A 15,379-nucleotide genomic window follows, 5' to 3' on the forward strand; every position below is an offset into this window, starting at 1 on the left:
TCACTGTGTGGTATCCTTATTTTGAAAAGACCACAAAAAAGATAAACATGTTTCAATCTGAGTGTAATTGTTTTCAAAGATAAAATAAAATCTCAATTGGTTACTGATATTCTTTTTCAGAATTATGCTGCTTGCAAACTATTACCAAAATATTTACTTAGTTTTATGTACAAGTATGTGCTGTTATATGATTATTTTCATTTGGTAGGCTTGAGTTTGAAGAAACTGAAGACCCCGATTTTACTGCATTATGTCAGAAATTAAAGATACCAGATCATGTCAGAGAAAGAGCTTGGTTAACTTGGGAGAAAGTATCATCTGTGGATGGAGTATTGGTAAGGATTCTCTTAAAATTTTTTGAAAATCTTGTTCTCATTTAAAAAATAATTTTAAATCACTGTAGAAAATGAAAAAAATGTAAATAATATAGTTCCAGTATCCAGAGGTAATTTACCTCTGATAAAATTAAGAGTGTTTGGAAAAAACTTCCCCACACAAACCTCCCATTTTAAAGGAAATCTTAGATATATTTCTTTCATAAGTACTTCACTGTAACATAAAGACTTTTTAAAAAGCATATTTTATAAAATAATTTAAAATATCTTCTATTCAGTGTTCCCATTTCCTGATTGTCTTAGAATTAGATCAGGGGGCTGGCGCTGCAGCACAGTGGGTTAACTCCCTGGCCTGAAGTGCCGGCATCCCATATGGGCACTGGTTCTAGTCCCAGCTGCTCCTCCTCCAATCCAGCTGTCTGCTATGGCCCGGGAAAGCAGTGGAAGATGACCCAAGTCCTGGGGCCCCTGCACCCACATGGGAGACCCGGAGGAAGCTCCTGGCTCCTGGCTTCGGATTGGCGCAGTTCTGGCTGTTATGGCCAATTGGGGAGTGAACCAGTGGATGGAAGACGTCTCTCTCTGTCTCTAACTCTCTCTGTAACTCTGTCTTACAAATAAATAAAAAATAAATCTTAAAAAAAAAGAATTAGATCAGGATTCGGGATCTTTGATAATATTTTGATATGTTTCTAGTTGTTTTTGCATATGTATATTTTTATATATGTATAACAATAGTAGCAACAAGTAATATCTAGTGTTTTATATATACTGGGAGAAAATTATAAGTGCTCTGCAAATAGCTCATTTAGCAATCCTTTGAGATATGAAATAAAATATTTCATATGCAAAATATAAAATCATCATTTTGGAGATGAAGAAAGGAAGTAAAGTGAAGTCAAGTAACTAGTCCAAGATCCCTAAGAAATAGGTTCTCAAATGCAAATTTGGGGTCATAAATAAAGTTATGATATGTAGTTACATGAAGCTACATATAGTTTTATATCTTTTTTTTGCTTAACATGTCACAAACACATTTTTTAAAGATTTATTTATTTGAAAGGCAGAGTTAGAGAGAGAGAGGGAGAGACAGAGAGTCCTTTGGTCTGCTGGTTCACTCTCTAAATGACTGCAATGGCTGGGAGTGGGCCAGGCCATAGCCAGGAGCCAGGGGCTTCATCCAGGTTTCCCACATAGGTGCAGGGGCAGGCGCTTGGGATGTGTTTTCCTGCTTTTTCCAGCTGGATTGGAGGTGGAGCAGCTGGGACTTGAACCGGTGCTGGTGTTGCAGGTAGCAGGAATACCAGCTATGACATAATGCTGGCCCCACAAATATTTGCTTTATTCAATATTTTTTGGTAATATGGTTCCTAGTGGTAGTATAATATTTTATCTATTATATGTGTTTTAATTTATTAACCCTCTCTATTATTAGACATTTGGCTTTTCCCCCCAACTTTTTGATGCTTTAAAGTAATATAATAAGCATCCATATTATTAATGCCTGGCATAGAGTAAGTCTTTGCTAATTTGTCAACTAAATTAATTAATGAATCTATGATTATTTTGTTAGAATCAATTCTTATAAGTTGAATTATTGAGTCTAAAGCTATGAACATTTTTATCACTAAATTAAACTCTAAATAGACCCTTTTAATGGATTTACTTTCTCATCATCATAGTGTAAAGGTAGATGTCTGTTTTTGCTGACCAGATGAATGAAGCAAAATACATGTATATCACATCAAACACAGCAAAACAAAACACCTGTTTAAAATTCTTTTCTAAAAACCTCTGGCAATAAAAAGGACAAAACAAGTCCTACTGTTCCCAAGATCTGAACATTGTCTCATTCTTTATCTAAAATGAGAGGAATGCTGAACTGTCTTGAATGTATTACTTTGGTATTGTCTTTTCAAACATCTAATGTATATTTTCGTTAATTTGGTTACTTCATATACAGATCGGTTTTTGAGCATATGCAGTTAAAGGCAGTCAAAGCTCTTTACCTCTCTTTTTTTGTAAAACATGAGGTTTTAGGTTTCAGAAAGTTGGAAGGGATTGCTGATACATGGAAAATCTTCATAAAGTTCCTGGAAAATGCATATTATGAAAAAATTGCATGAATTTCAAAATGTTTTATACCAAAATCTTGTTAAAATTCCATTTTTCATGAATTTTTTTGAATTTCTCTCATATAGACTCTTTTTTAAAAAAATTATTTGAAAGGCAGAATTTTCGAGAGGCAGAGAAAGAGAGAGAGAGAGAGAGAGGTCATCCATCTACTGGTTCACTTCCCAGATGGCTGCAACAGCCAGAGCTGAGCCAGTCCGAAGCCAGGATCCAAGAGTTCGAACCGGTGCCCATATGGGTTGCCGGCACTGCAGGCAACAGCTTTACCTGCTATGCCATAGTGCCGGCCCCTCATATAGACTCTTAGTGAATACAGTTAGTTTCTACTTTATAAGTGTATTGCATTCCAAATCTATCTGCAAGTGCAAATAGAAGCTGAATTTCCAGTCAAGTACACAAAATGATTTTTTGGACCTAGTGGATAGCAGGGTTGGTTTTAATCCTAGAAGCCTTAGGGGCTTCAGATTTGAATACATATTTGAATAAATGATACTGCTTTCTTATTCTGTCCTTTTTTCTTACTCTCCTCCTGGCTTTGTCTCTACCTTTCCCGGGACACAGTTTAAACCTCATTTCCTAAAAGAGTGCATGATGGGGACTAGGAGGTGTGAAATCCTTCCTAGGTGCTGGAGGAAGACAACAGAAGAATTTCATGTTACTTTTGGGATTTGGGGTAGTTTTAGTGACATGACAAAATGGGAGAGCTCTCTCTTTCTCTCTCTAGCTTCCAAATAAATAAAATAAAGATATTCTTTTAAAGAGGAAAAAAGTACCCAATTTATTTAATAAGTTATTTTGGATTCTTTTTGGTCTTATGTACAGTTTCTAAAGCCTTTTAAAAATCTTTCTGTTACAAGGTGGGATCTTATGATTAAATTTTGAAAATAATCATAATGTGTTTTGTTGTTTTTTAATCTCTGTAAACATAGTATACATTTTTTTATAAAATATTTTCATCTTTTCCCTCCCTTAGTACCCTGTTGTTGTGATTTTTAAAAAGTGCGTGCTCGCTTCGGCAGCACATATACTAAAATTGGAATGATTTTTAAAAAAGTACAAACTATTTTATATGAGAAAGTGTCAACAAATTATTTTTAATATAAGCATTTAATGCCAAGGAAATGAAGGTAATTTTACAAACTCAGAATTTTTTAGCTACATGAAATATCCATTTTATTTTTACAGCTTTTATCATACTAGCCAGATGCGTCTTCCTATAACTACATCAACATAGTCCTTTGGAATTATTTCAGTCACTAATTTTTTAGATGAATGGAATTAAAAATAGTCACCAGATGATGATTGAGGATGTTAATATCCAACAAGATATCATACAGTGTTTGTTCTAATATGTCAGGACCTTCCAAAAATAAGGCCAGAGCAAGATTCCAATAAAAGAAGATTCTGCCGCTTCTCTCCCACAGGACTAAGCCTGAAAGAAACAAGGCAAACTAAGTGGGATGGATGCCCAAGACATTAATCTATATAACCATGTTGTCACTGGTTGCCTGGAGAGTTAATATTCATCTGAGTCCAAAGGCGGAAGAACAATACACTCCCCTTTATATTTATTTATCTATTTTAAAGGTTTTATTTATTCATTTGAGAGGTAAAGTTACAGACAGAGAGGGGGAGGGAGGCACCAAGGGAGATCTTCCATCCACTGGTTCACTCCCCAAATTGCTGGTTCATTCCCCAAATTACTGCAAAGGCTGGAGCTGAGCCCATCCGAAGCCAGGAACTTCTTCTGGGTCTTCCACGTGGATGCAGGAGCCCCAGAATCTGGGCCATCTTCTACTGCTTTCCCAGGCCATAGCAGAGAGTAGATTTGGAAGAGGAGCAGCCTGGACAGTAACCCACATGGGCGACAGCGCTGCAGGCGTATACTTCGCTCACTATGCCACAGCATCAGTGCTGCCTCCTAAATTCCCCTTTTAATGGGCAGGAACAGGCTGGAGAAGTTGAGGCTGGGGCTACACTGTGGGAAAGTTTCTTTCACAGAGGCACAGTAGAACAGGAGTGCTAAGGAGATCAGTGGAAAAAACCATGTAGATAGAACAGAAATATCTTCTCTTTCACTTAGTACCCTCTCTTTTGTTTCAAAAAGCATATCGGATTAAGGAATTTAGATTTGTTTTTATGCTATGACGTAGTGCGTTGCCGCCTGTGGTATCTTTTTTTTTTTTTTTTTTTTGACAGGCAGAGTTAGAGAGACAGAAAGGTCTTCCTTCCATTGGTTCACCCCCCCCAAAATGGGCTGCACCGATCCCAAGCTAGGGGCCAGGTGCTTCCTTCTGGGAGGACTGGAAGAGGAGCCACCGGGATGCCCCGACCGAGACTAGAACCCGGAGTGCCGGCGCTGGCGCGGCAGGCGGAGGATTAGCCTAGTGAGCCACAGCGCCGGCCGGTATCATTCTGAATCCCTTCAGTGATTAGACTGTTCCAACTGATTGGTTCATTCGTTGATGCTTCCAGTCTGAGTGGCTACTTTGCTGGCACAGCGGGAACTTAAGCAGCGCTTGAGTGGCTTCCCCCACCCCCAATCTTCTGGCTTCTGTCATCTGGGGTAATGTGCAGGGCGTGGTGTTGTGCAACCATCGGCAGGCCTGACATGCAGACATTTAGGAACTGCATTGGATAGAGCCGGTATACTTAGGCACTTAAAGGACCGTGACGGAAGACACGACGTGGAGTACAAGCACCCCACCGATGGACAACCCCCTAGGTACTTGGCGAGACTGTGGATGGTGGGTATTGTGAAGACAATTGCGGGCAACTGTGGACGTGCTGTACCTGGCGGTGCGGCCGGGACTGCCGCGGACTGCCGCGGACCCCGGTGGTGCGTAGGCCACCATGGACAGCGACCGGAGACGTGCCTGCTGTGGACTGACTTTGCAAGATCTGACTGCTGCCAGCGCGCTTCCCCGTGCGTTCTGCCAACAAAGCCGCTCCTTACATCCCCCTGCTTTTTTATTAAAAACAAAACAAAACAAAACAACAACCCTAGGGGCTGGTGCTGTGGCGAACATAGATTAAACCTCTGCCTGGGGCACTGGCATCCCATATGCCAGCTTTGTTTTAACGACCTAGGAAAGCAGTGGAAGATGGCCCAAATGCTTGGGCCCTGCCACCCCATCCTGGGAGACCTGGAAGAAGCTCCTGGCTCCTGACTTCCTATTGGCCCAGTTCCAGCCTTTGGGGCCATTTGGGGAGTGAAGCAGCAGATGGAAGATCTCTCGCTGTCTCTGTAACTCTACCTCTCAGATAAATAAATCTTTAATAATAACTCTAATACCTGAAACTCAGAGAAATCTTTCTTTCTTTCTTTCTTTTGTTTTTAAATGTTGTTATTATTTGAAAGGCAGAAATACAGAGACAGAATGGGAGAGAGAGATTTTCTCCTTCCAACAAGAGGAAACATTAATGCAAAAATCCTCAACAAAATACTAACAATAGCACGTGGGATGGATCATATGCCATGATGAAATGAGACTTATCTCTGGTATGCAAAGATGTTTCAACATATGCAAGTCTGTAAATATCCATGACAAGAACAGAATGAAAGACAAAAAAAATGAACATCTCAATAAATGCAGAAAAAGTATTTGACTTGCTGTTCTTACCACTTTTATTCAACAAGTTATTGAAAATCCTAGCCAGCGCAATTAGTCAGGAAAAGAAATGAAATTCATCCAAATAGTTGAGGAAGAAATATATATCTACATATATATATATATATATATATATATACTTTTTGCAATGTTCACATTTTTATTGGAAAGTATAAAATGATACAGCACTGTTTCATTAACAAATGAAATAGCTGAGGAGTATAAAGACTTTTAGACTTATTAAAATTATCTCCTATCAGATTACTTATATCCAGTTTTCTGGAGATCTGAAATTTTTTCCCATTGGATTAACAGCATTTAGTGGGAAGTCCAGCCAATAGTATTTTCATTAAGAAAAAAAGAATCCACATAATCAGACTTTCTTAGTCTTTTTTAAAAACATTTTCTTTTTTTTTTTTAAAGATTTATTTATTTATTTGAAAGGCAGAGTTACAGAGAGGCAGAGACAGATCTTCCATCCACTGGTTTACTCCCCAAATGACTACAACAGCTGGAGTTGGGCCAATCTGAAGCCAGGGTCCAGGAGCTTCTTTCCACGAGGGTGCAGGGGCCCAAGGCTATAGCAGAGAAATGGATTGGAAGTGGAGCTGCTGGGACTCAAACTGGCATCCATATGGGATGCCGGCATTGCAAGCAGTGGCTTTACTCACTACACCACAGCGCCAGCTTCGACTTTCTTAGCCTTAAGGATTTCTGGATTTCATCTTGATAGGGTTCTCAGTTTTCTGGGTCCTCAAATATTCTCCCAGTCTTCAAAAGTGGAATTCTTTATTTTTTGATACTCTGACTAAAGAAACTTTATCCATTTTCAGGGTCCCCCCCCCCCCAATTCAGGATCAGTTTTAATCTTCAGAGCATCATGTTGGATTTGTGAAAACTCAGAAAGATAGAACCTTCAACAATCAGCAACTCCTTTTCTTGGTTCAGAAAAAATATTATCTCTGTTCACAGATGACATGACCTTATATATAGAAAACTAACAGTGAACTTTACAAATTTTAAAAAATAATTCCATTTACATTAGCATACAAAAGATAAGGTACCTAGGAGTAAATTTAACCAAGGAGATGATTTTTTTTTCCATTGAAAGCTATAAAACACTGATGAAAGCATTGAAGAAGACACAAGTAAAAGTAAAGATGTCCTGTGTCTGTGAAGCAGAAAATCAATACTTGAAGTACCTGAAATGGTCTACAGATTCAATGCAATCTCTATCAAAATTCCAAAGATATTGTTCACAGAAATAGTAAAAACAACTCTAAAATTTGTGTGGAACCACAAAATACCCTGAATAGGTACAAAACAGTATTGAGCAGAAAGAACAAAGCTGGATGTATCACACTGGGTGATTTCAAAGTATGTTATCAAATTATAATAATCAAAATGGCATGGTAATGGCATAAAAACAGACACATGGACTAATGGAACAGAATTCAAGGCCCGGAAATAAACTCAAACAAATATGGTTAACATCTTTGATAAAGGTACCAAGAAAGCACAGTGTGGGAGACTGGAAGCAGGTGTTGTGGTACAGCAAGTTAAACCACTGCTTGGGATGTTTGTATCCCAAATGGGAGTGTGAAGAGTCCCAGCTCCCCTGCTTCTGATCCAGCTTCCTGCTACTGTGCCTGGGAAGACAGATGATGATGGTGGCCCAAGTACTTGAGTCACTGTCACCCAAATGGTAGACCCAGATTGAGTTCCAGGCTCCTGGCTTTGAGCTGGCCTAACCCTGGCTCTTGGGGGCGCATGGGTAATAAACCAGAGGATGGAAGATTTTTCAGTCGCTCCCTCTCTGTCACTTTTTCAAATAAATAACTCTTTTAAAATTTTAAAAATAGAAATAAAAGAATATATAATGAGGGAAAGAATAGTCTCCTCAGTAAATATTTTTGGGAAAACTGGATATTCATATATTTACAAATAAAGTGAAATTGAATCTCCATCTTACATCAAATGAAAAAAACCAACTCAGAATGGCTTAAAGACTTAAAAGTAAAACCTAAGACCATAAAGCTCCTAGAAAAAAAACATGAGAGATGGTCTCAATGACATTGGTCTTGGCAATAATAATTATGTTACACAGGCAACATAAGCAAAAATAAATAAGCTGGTGTGAATTACTCCTGCTGATACTTACTAGTTTGACATCTGTGTGTGAATGAATGCTGAAGAAACTGTAATAGAATCAACTATCTATTTTTATATTTTGGTTAATCTTTGGTGCTTGTTTTTCAGGGCATACCAAGCAAAAAGATGAAAAAGGCCACCCCATTTCACTGTAGGTTATGGCTATTGCCATAGCTTACTCTTTAAAAAAAAAAAATTAACACATTTTAATACCAGATACTATACCAAGCTCCTGGGGGTTAAGTAGTACATTCGATAATGGTTTTTCTGCCTTTAGGATGCTTACAGAGTAGTTTGATAGGGGCAAATGAGCAAGTAAGTAACCAGCTAGAGCTTAGATAGGACTGTGCACTGAGTTCTGCAGGTATTCTTAAAGGAGCAAGTCGCAGGTGCTTATCTTTTAGGCAGAGGGTCAGATAAATCTGAAGATGGCAAGTACATGTTTTTCTGGGAGTAGAAAACAAACTCTCCACAAAGGCATTGTGTAACTGATGGCTAATTTCGGCTAGTCTTACACACATCCCTTTCCCCATGGTATGAAAAATTCCCCATGGTATTAAAAATTGTGATTAAATACAAGCAAGGTTAGCTTTTTACATTCCTCTCCTTAGCTGTGCCATTCTTGCGTTTACCTCCGTGCACATTCCAAGACAAACTTCATATTGGACTGTAGTCAGCTAGTGCTTACATAAGAGAGGGGAGATGTTTCTACATATTAGTATGTTACTCCTTTTGTTCCTACATATAACCCAGGTGAGTAGGAAATCAGGTATAGAAGTTAAAGGTAGCTCTTCCTGTAAGACCTTCCAATAATAAATTTAAGTAACGTTATGATTAATCACTTACTGCAATCTCATGAATTCAGTATAAGGATATGTGCCTTGGACCCTGATAGCATATTTCATATGACTTATGTCTATCTTATTTCTTTCAAAAAGTACAGGCTAAAGAGAATATATTTTTGTAAGATTTTATTTATTTATTTGACAGAATTACAGACAGAGAAAGACAGAGAGAAAGGTCTTCCTTCCGTTGGTTCACTTCCCAAATGGCTGCAATGGCTGGAGCTGCGCCAATCCAAAGCCAGGAGCCAGGTGCTTCCTCCTGGTCTCCCACGTGGGTGCAGGGGCCCAAGCACTTGGGCCATCCTCCACTGCTTTCCCAGGCCACAGCAGAGAGCTGGATTGGAAGAGGAGCAACCGGGTCTAGAACCGGCGCCCATATGGGATGCCGGTGCCGCAGGAAGAGGATTAACCTAATGTGCCATGACGCCGGCTCCAAAGAGAATATTTTTAACATAAAATTTCCATTCAAACTCACGTTCATTAAGTTATAGTTTAACAAGTAGTTATTTCTGCTTAATTTTCTCATTTTCCAAGATGCTTTATTTTACCACTTGGTGGAGCTCTTTTGTAAGTAAGGTCATTAAAAAAAAAAGGTAAGGACAAGATGTCATTAATTTGAGATTATTATTAGGGTGGTACAAATGAACTCACCTAAGTGATAACATAGGAAGCCTCTTCAAGTGTTAATTGGAGATTTTGATTAAGAATGTAAAATGTATAATTGAAGTTTGGATATTTCAAATATTTTTTCTCAAGTGTAATCCCAATTTAACATTTAAAAAATTCCCTCTATTTTACAATTATAGATAATTTAGAAAATGTATCTAGGATTAATGAGAAAATGAAAACTTCATAATTCTACCAACTTAGAGATAATCATTAACATTTTGATAAATTTTTCACCTTTTCTTACCTTTTTCACAAAATTGAAATGAAAATATACACTGAATTTTTAATTCTAGTGTTTTTTTTTTCCACTTAATGTTATATCTTGGATATTCTCCCATGTTCTTCTAATATTCTTTGAACATTTTTAGTTTTATGTTATTCTGTGATACAGTTTCATCATAAGTATTCTTTGAATCTCTGTTACAATTAATCTTGACTCTCCAATTATTTAATCAACTCTCCAATTATTTTTACTGGCTAAATTCTTAGTTATAAAAATGATTTTAAGGATCTAGATACATATTAATAAGCCATCCTTCGATTGACTTTATTCTGAGATTGAGCATTGTTCAAATGTTTGTTGAAAATTATACTTTTTTCTTTGTTTTTAAAGTTCTTTTTATTTATTTTCATTTTATTTGAAAGACAAATCTTATATCCAGTGGATATATGTAAACACATTCACTCCTCAAATGACTCCAATATCCAGGACTGGGCTGGACAGAAGCCAAGAGCCTAGAATTCAATCCAGGCCTTGTACACGAGTGGAAGGGGAAGAGACCCAAGTACCTTTTTTTTTTTTTTTTTAAAGATTTATTTATTTTATTTGAAATGGACCCAAAGTACTTGAACCATCATCTGCTGCCTCCCAGGGAGCACATTAGCAGGAAACTGGATCAGAAGCCGAGGTGAGACTTGATCCCAGGCAATCCAGCATGGGATGCAGATGTCCCAAACAGCAAACTGCTAAGCAAAATGCCCATTTCTAGAGTAGTGCTTGTGTGGTAAGAAGGGTATGTATTCAATGGATCCAGTATATATACAAGAATATGTATAGTGAATGTATATATAAATAGGGAGAACAGTAAGAAAGGTGAGAGCTTAGTGAGGGAGAATGTGTATGTAATGAGGACCTTTGTTGTTTTAAAAGGTAAGGAATGCTTATTGTAACCAAAGGGAAAGAAACTTTTAGAAAAATTGTTTGGGAAATTTAAAAGGACAGAGGGAGAAATCAATAAGCCAAGTCTTAAAGGAAATGAGAGGCTGTGTAATCTAAAGTGTGAGGGAGGAAGGGATGAGTTCTTAATTTAAAAAATGGAGGAGAATGTCCATCTGTCAAAGACAGAGGAGAAGGAATTCATAGATGAAATTTCATAAATGAGATGTGGAGACAAATTCTGTAGGTAAATTACTACAACATTTTGAGGAAGACTGGAAGATAAATGGTAACTAGAAATGATTTTATGTGGAGAAAAATGTTGAAACCTTAGAGATTGTGATTCTTCAACTTTTTCAATAAAATAGAAATCATGATCAGTAGAGGGTACAAAACTCAAGGCCGATGTTGTGCAGTGAAGCCACAGTGTACAATTCTGGCATCGCATACTGGAGTTATGGGTCCAGTCTCAGCTGCTCTGCTTCTGATCCAGTTCACTGCTAATGTGCCAGGGAAGGCAGCTAAGATGCCCCAAGTGCTTGGGCCCCTGCCACCCACGTGCAAGAGCCAGATGGCATTCCAGGTTCCTGAATTCTGTCCAGCTGCAGCCATTTGGAGAGTGACCAGTGAGCGAGAGATCTCTTTTTCTCTCTCTTTCCCCCTCTGTCACTCTGCCTTTCCAAGTAATAAAATCTTAATTTTTTTTTTAAAGAATGAGTACAGGGGCTGGCGCCGCAGCGCACGCACTAGGTTAATCCTCCGCCTGCCGCACTGGCATCCCATATGGGTGCTGGGTTCTAGTCCTGGGTGCTCCTCTTCCAGTTCAGCTCTCTGCTGTGGCCCTGGAGGGCAGTGGAGGATGGCCCAAGTGCCTGGAACCCTGCACCTGCATGGGAGACCAGGAAGAAGCATCTGGCTCCTGGCTTCGGATTGGCGCAGTTCCGGCTGTTGTGGCTATTTGGCGGCTGAACCAACGGAAGGAGGACCTTTCTCTCTGTCTCTCTCTCACTGTCTGTAATTCTACCTGTCCCCCCCCACCCCCCCACCAAAAAAAAAAGAGTACAGAACTCTTTTTTTTTTTTTTGACAGGCAGAGTGGACAGTGAGAGACACAGAGAGAAAGGTCTTCCTTTTTCCGTTGGTTCAACCCATAATGGCCGCTGCCGCCGGCGCACTGCGCTGATCCGATGGCAGGAGCCAGGTGCTTCTCCTGGTCTCCCATGGGGTGCAGGGCCCAAGCACTTGGGCCATCCTCCACTGCCCTCCCGGGCCACAGCAGAGAGCTGGCCTGGAAGAGGGGCAACCGGGACAGAATCCGGTGCCCCGACCGGGACTAGAACCTGGGGTGCCGGTGCCGCAAGGCGGAGAATTAGCCTAGTGAGCCGCGGCGCCGGCCGAGTACAGAATTCTTGATGACAGCATTTAAACTAAGGATTCTAGTGGTAAAAATGTGAGGGACATCCATGTAAAAATGGACTAAGGACAAATTTAAACGGAAACAACTAAACTGAGTGTTAGGAAACCTGGCGTTTAGAACCGTGGCATTGACGGACGAGTAAATCTTAAGAGTTTTTAGGTTCCCCCCACCCCACCCCACCCCGTTTCCTTCAGTTTAATAATGTGCTGAACGCATTACGCATCCTCTTCATATTAACAATAGAAATAAAGAGCTCCAGGAAATCGCGCCTGATCCAAGGCCACGGTCTGGCAAAATCGGGACCCAGATTCCCATTGCACACCTTGCAGCCCCGCATGGCGGCAGTAAGGAGCCACCATGGGCACCGCCCCTAAGGACGCGCCAGCTGTTTCCTTCTGCGCGCGGCTGCCGGTGTCTGCGGACGGCAGTCTTTACGCGGCCTCAGAATTCCGTGCCCTTTCACATCCCATGAACTTGAACTATTCTTTCTGCATCTGGTGCGAGAAGTCTGTCCACTGCCCCAGAATTCCATGCCCTTCCACACTCCATGGACTAGAACTATTTTCTTTCTGCATCTGGTGCGAGAAGTAGTGGGGGTGGGGGGTGAGGAGAGTGGGTAAACGTTCAGGGTTCCCGAGATCCGAAGAGAATGGCGCTGGTCCTCCATCTGCTGGTTTACTCCCCAAGTGGCCACTACAGCTGGAGCTGGGCCTATCTGAAGCCAGGATCCAGGAGCTTCCTCCAGCTCTCCCACGCGGATGCAGAGAACAGCATCTTCTGCTGCTTTCCCAGGCCATAGCAGAGAGCTGGATTGGAAGTGTAAGAGCTGGGAATGGAACTGGTGCCCATATGGGATGCTGGCACTGCAGACAGTGGCTTAACCTGCTATGCCACAACACTGGCCCCTGCTGTTTTTTTTCCCCAATGAATAAACATCATACTGAATCTTAATCACTTTTGTTCCTTAATTTTCCAGTCTTTCAAAGAACAATAATAAATTTTTAAAAGGCTGGGTTTCATGTAAGCAGACCCATTGAGAGCAGTTGCATTCAATATATGATAGCCTGACAGCAAAGAAGCAGACAAAAAACAAGATGCATAGGGGTCCATGCTTATGCCCATGTTGTGGTGCAGTGGGTTTAGCTGCCTCCTACTACACTGGCATCCCATAGTGCATCTGGGATAGCAGCAGAAGATGGCCCAAGTGCTTGGACCCCTGCTACCCATGAGGGAGACCCAGATGAAATTTGAAACTCCTAGCTTCAGTCTGGCCCAGCCCTGGCCTTTGCAGCCATTTGATAAGTGACCCAGTGGGTGGAAGATACCTCTGTCATTCTGCCTTTCAAATAAATGAAATTTTAAAAAAGTAAAGAAGTAAGCATAAAAATTCAAAACGCATGTATTTGGAGGTTATTTATTATGGAGCCAAACAGTCTTTCACATTTTAGTATTTTGAGAAATTGACCTTAATAATAATGTAAGCACATAAAAAGTGCTATTCATTTTATCAAAATATATAATAGTCATAACAATGAGGTAGTATATACTTTGTTCAGCTTGAGAAGTAGTACATAATTAATATAGTGTCAAAATTATTGATACATAATTTGTATATACTACATTGTATCAATTTAAAGTGCACAATTTAATTCATTTTGAAAGATAGTTACCCATGTAATCATCACCATTAAGGTATAGAACTTTTGATTACATCAGAAAGTTCTCTCATTCCCCAACACCTTCCCTCTGATCCTCAAGCAGCCACTTATCTACTTTCTGATTTGTTTTGCTTTTTCAAGAATTATGAGTGAAAGGGATCATACAGTATATCCTTTTGTGCCTGGCTTTTGAGAGTTCTCTGTGTTAACTTTATTAGAACTTCTTGTTGTCAAATATCACATTGTATGTATTTAGTGTAACTTATCAGTTCACCTGATTTTGGATATTTGGATTATTTCTAGTTTTTGGCTATTAGAAATTAAGGTACTATGAACATTCATGTATGTCTTCATTTATCTTGGATATAAGTACCTGTGAATAGAACTGCTAGGTGTTATACAAACTATACATATATAAGAGTTCGCAGGCCTGACGCTGTGGTGCAGCGGGTTAACACCCTGGCCTGAAGCGCTGGCATCCCATATGGGTGCTGGTTCGAGACCTGGCTGCTCCACTTCCAGTCCAGCTCTCTGCTATGGCCTGGAAAAGCAGTAAAGATGGCCCAAGTCCTTGGGCTCCTGCACCCGCATGGGAGACCTTGAAGAAGCTCCTGGCTCCTGGCTTCAAATTGGTGCAGCTCCGGCCATTGTGGCCAATTGGGGAGTGAACCAGCAGATGGAAGACCTCTCTCTCTCTCTATCTCTCTCTCTCTGCCTCTCCTCTCTCTGTGTAACTCTTTCAAATAAATAAATAAATCTTAAAAAAAAAAAAAAGAATGAGACTCAAAATCTCATTCTTGAAAAAAAAAAATGAATTTGCCAAACTTGTTTCCCAAAACAGTTGTACCATTTTACATTTTTCACCAGCAGTGTTTCAGTGTCTTATTGCTCTATGTCAATTTTTCAGTGTCTTACTGCTTGCTAACCTTTGATATTTTCAGTCTTTTTAATTTTAACCATTTTAGTGGATGTATGGTTGTGTTATGTGTTAAAAATTATTTGTATCACAAGTATCCAATATTAAGAAAAAGTTTAGAGTTGGATGGATGGTGGTGGTAAACTTTTTCATTAGACTTGACAATCCAGAACAATTCTTTATGCTAAAACTTGTATATAATTGAACTTTCAACATAATGTAGAATTGCATTGTGTATTTTTCTGTTCAGCTCTATTGTAATCTTCTGTTAAGAGTAAGCAAATAGTTCTAGCTGCTTAATAGAGTATTAGATATTTTGACATTTCATTGTTTTTAACAATATAATCTGAATTTTACCTATAAAGTTTACATATTTAAAAGGTGGTATATAATGGTAGGGAAAAAAGTTTCCTAATGACAGTGAAAAAGTATTCTAGTGATAATGGTAGCCATCACTCACTGAGTACTGAATACATGGCAGACACTATG

General features: G+C 39.6%; 1 protein-coding gene across 2 annotated transcripts in view; it reads left to right on the forward strand.

The window, feature by feature from the left end:
• The window catches only part of RB1 (RB transcriptional corepressor 1), a 157,430-nt gene that overhangs the window by 4,081 nt on the left and 137,970 nt on the right, over positions 1–15,379 (forward strand). For both annotated transcript variants that reach the window (XM_062194190.1, XM_062194188.1), the window contains exon 2: positions 209–335. In XM_062194190.1, the coding sequence (XP_062050174.1) occupies positions 209–335 (127 nt within the window). The remainder of the gene's footprint in view (positions 1–208; positions 336–15,379) is intronic.

The sequence above is a fragment of the Lepus europaeus genome, chromosome 6 (assembly GCF_033115175.1).
Source record: "Lepus europaeus isolate LE1 chromosome 6, mLepTim1.pri, whole genome shotgun sequence".
Classification (NCBI taxonomy): Eukaryota; Metazoa; Chordata; class Mammalia; order Lagomorpha; family Leporidae; genus Lepus; species Lepus europaeus.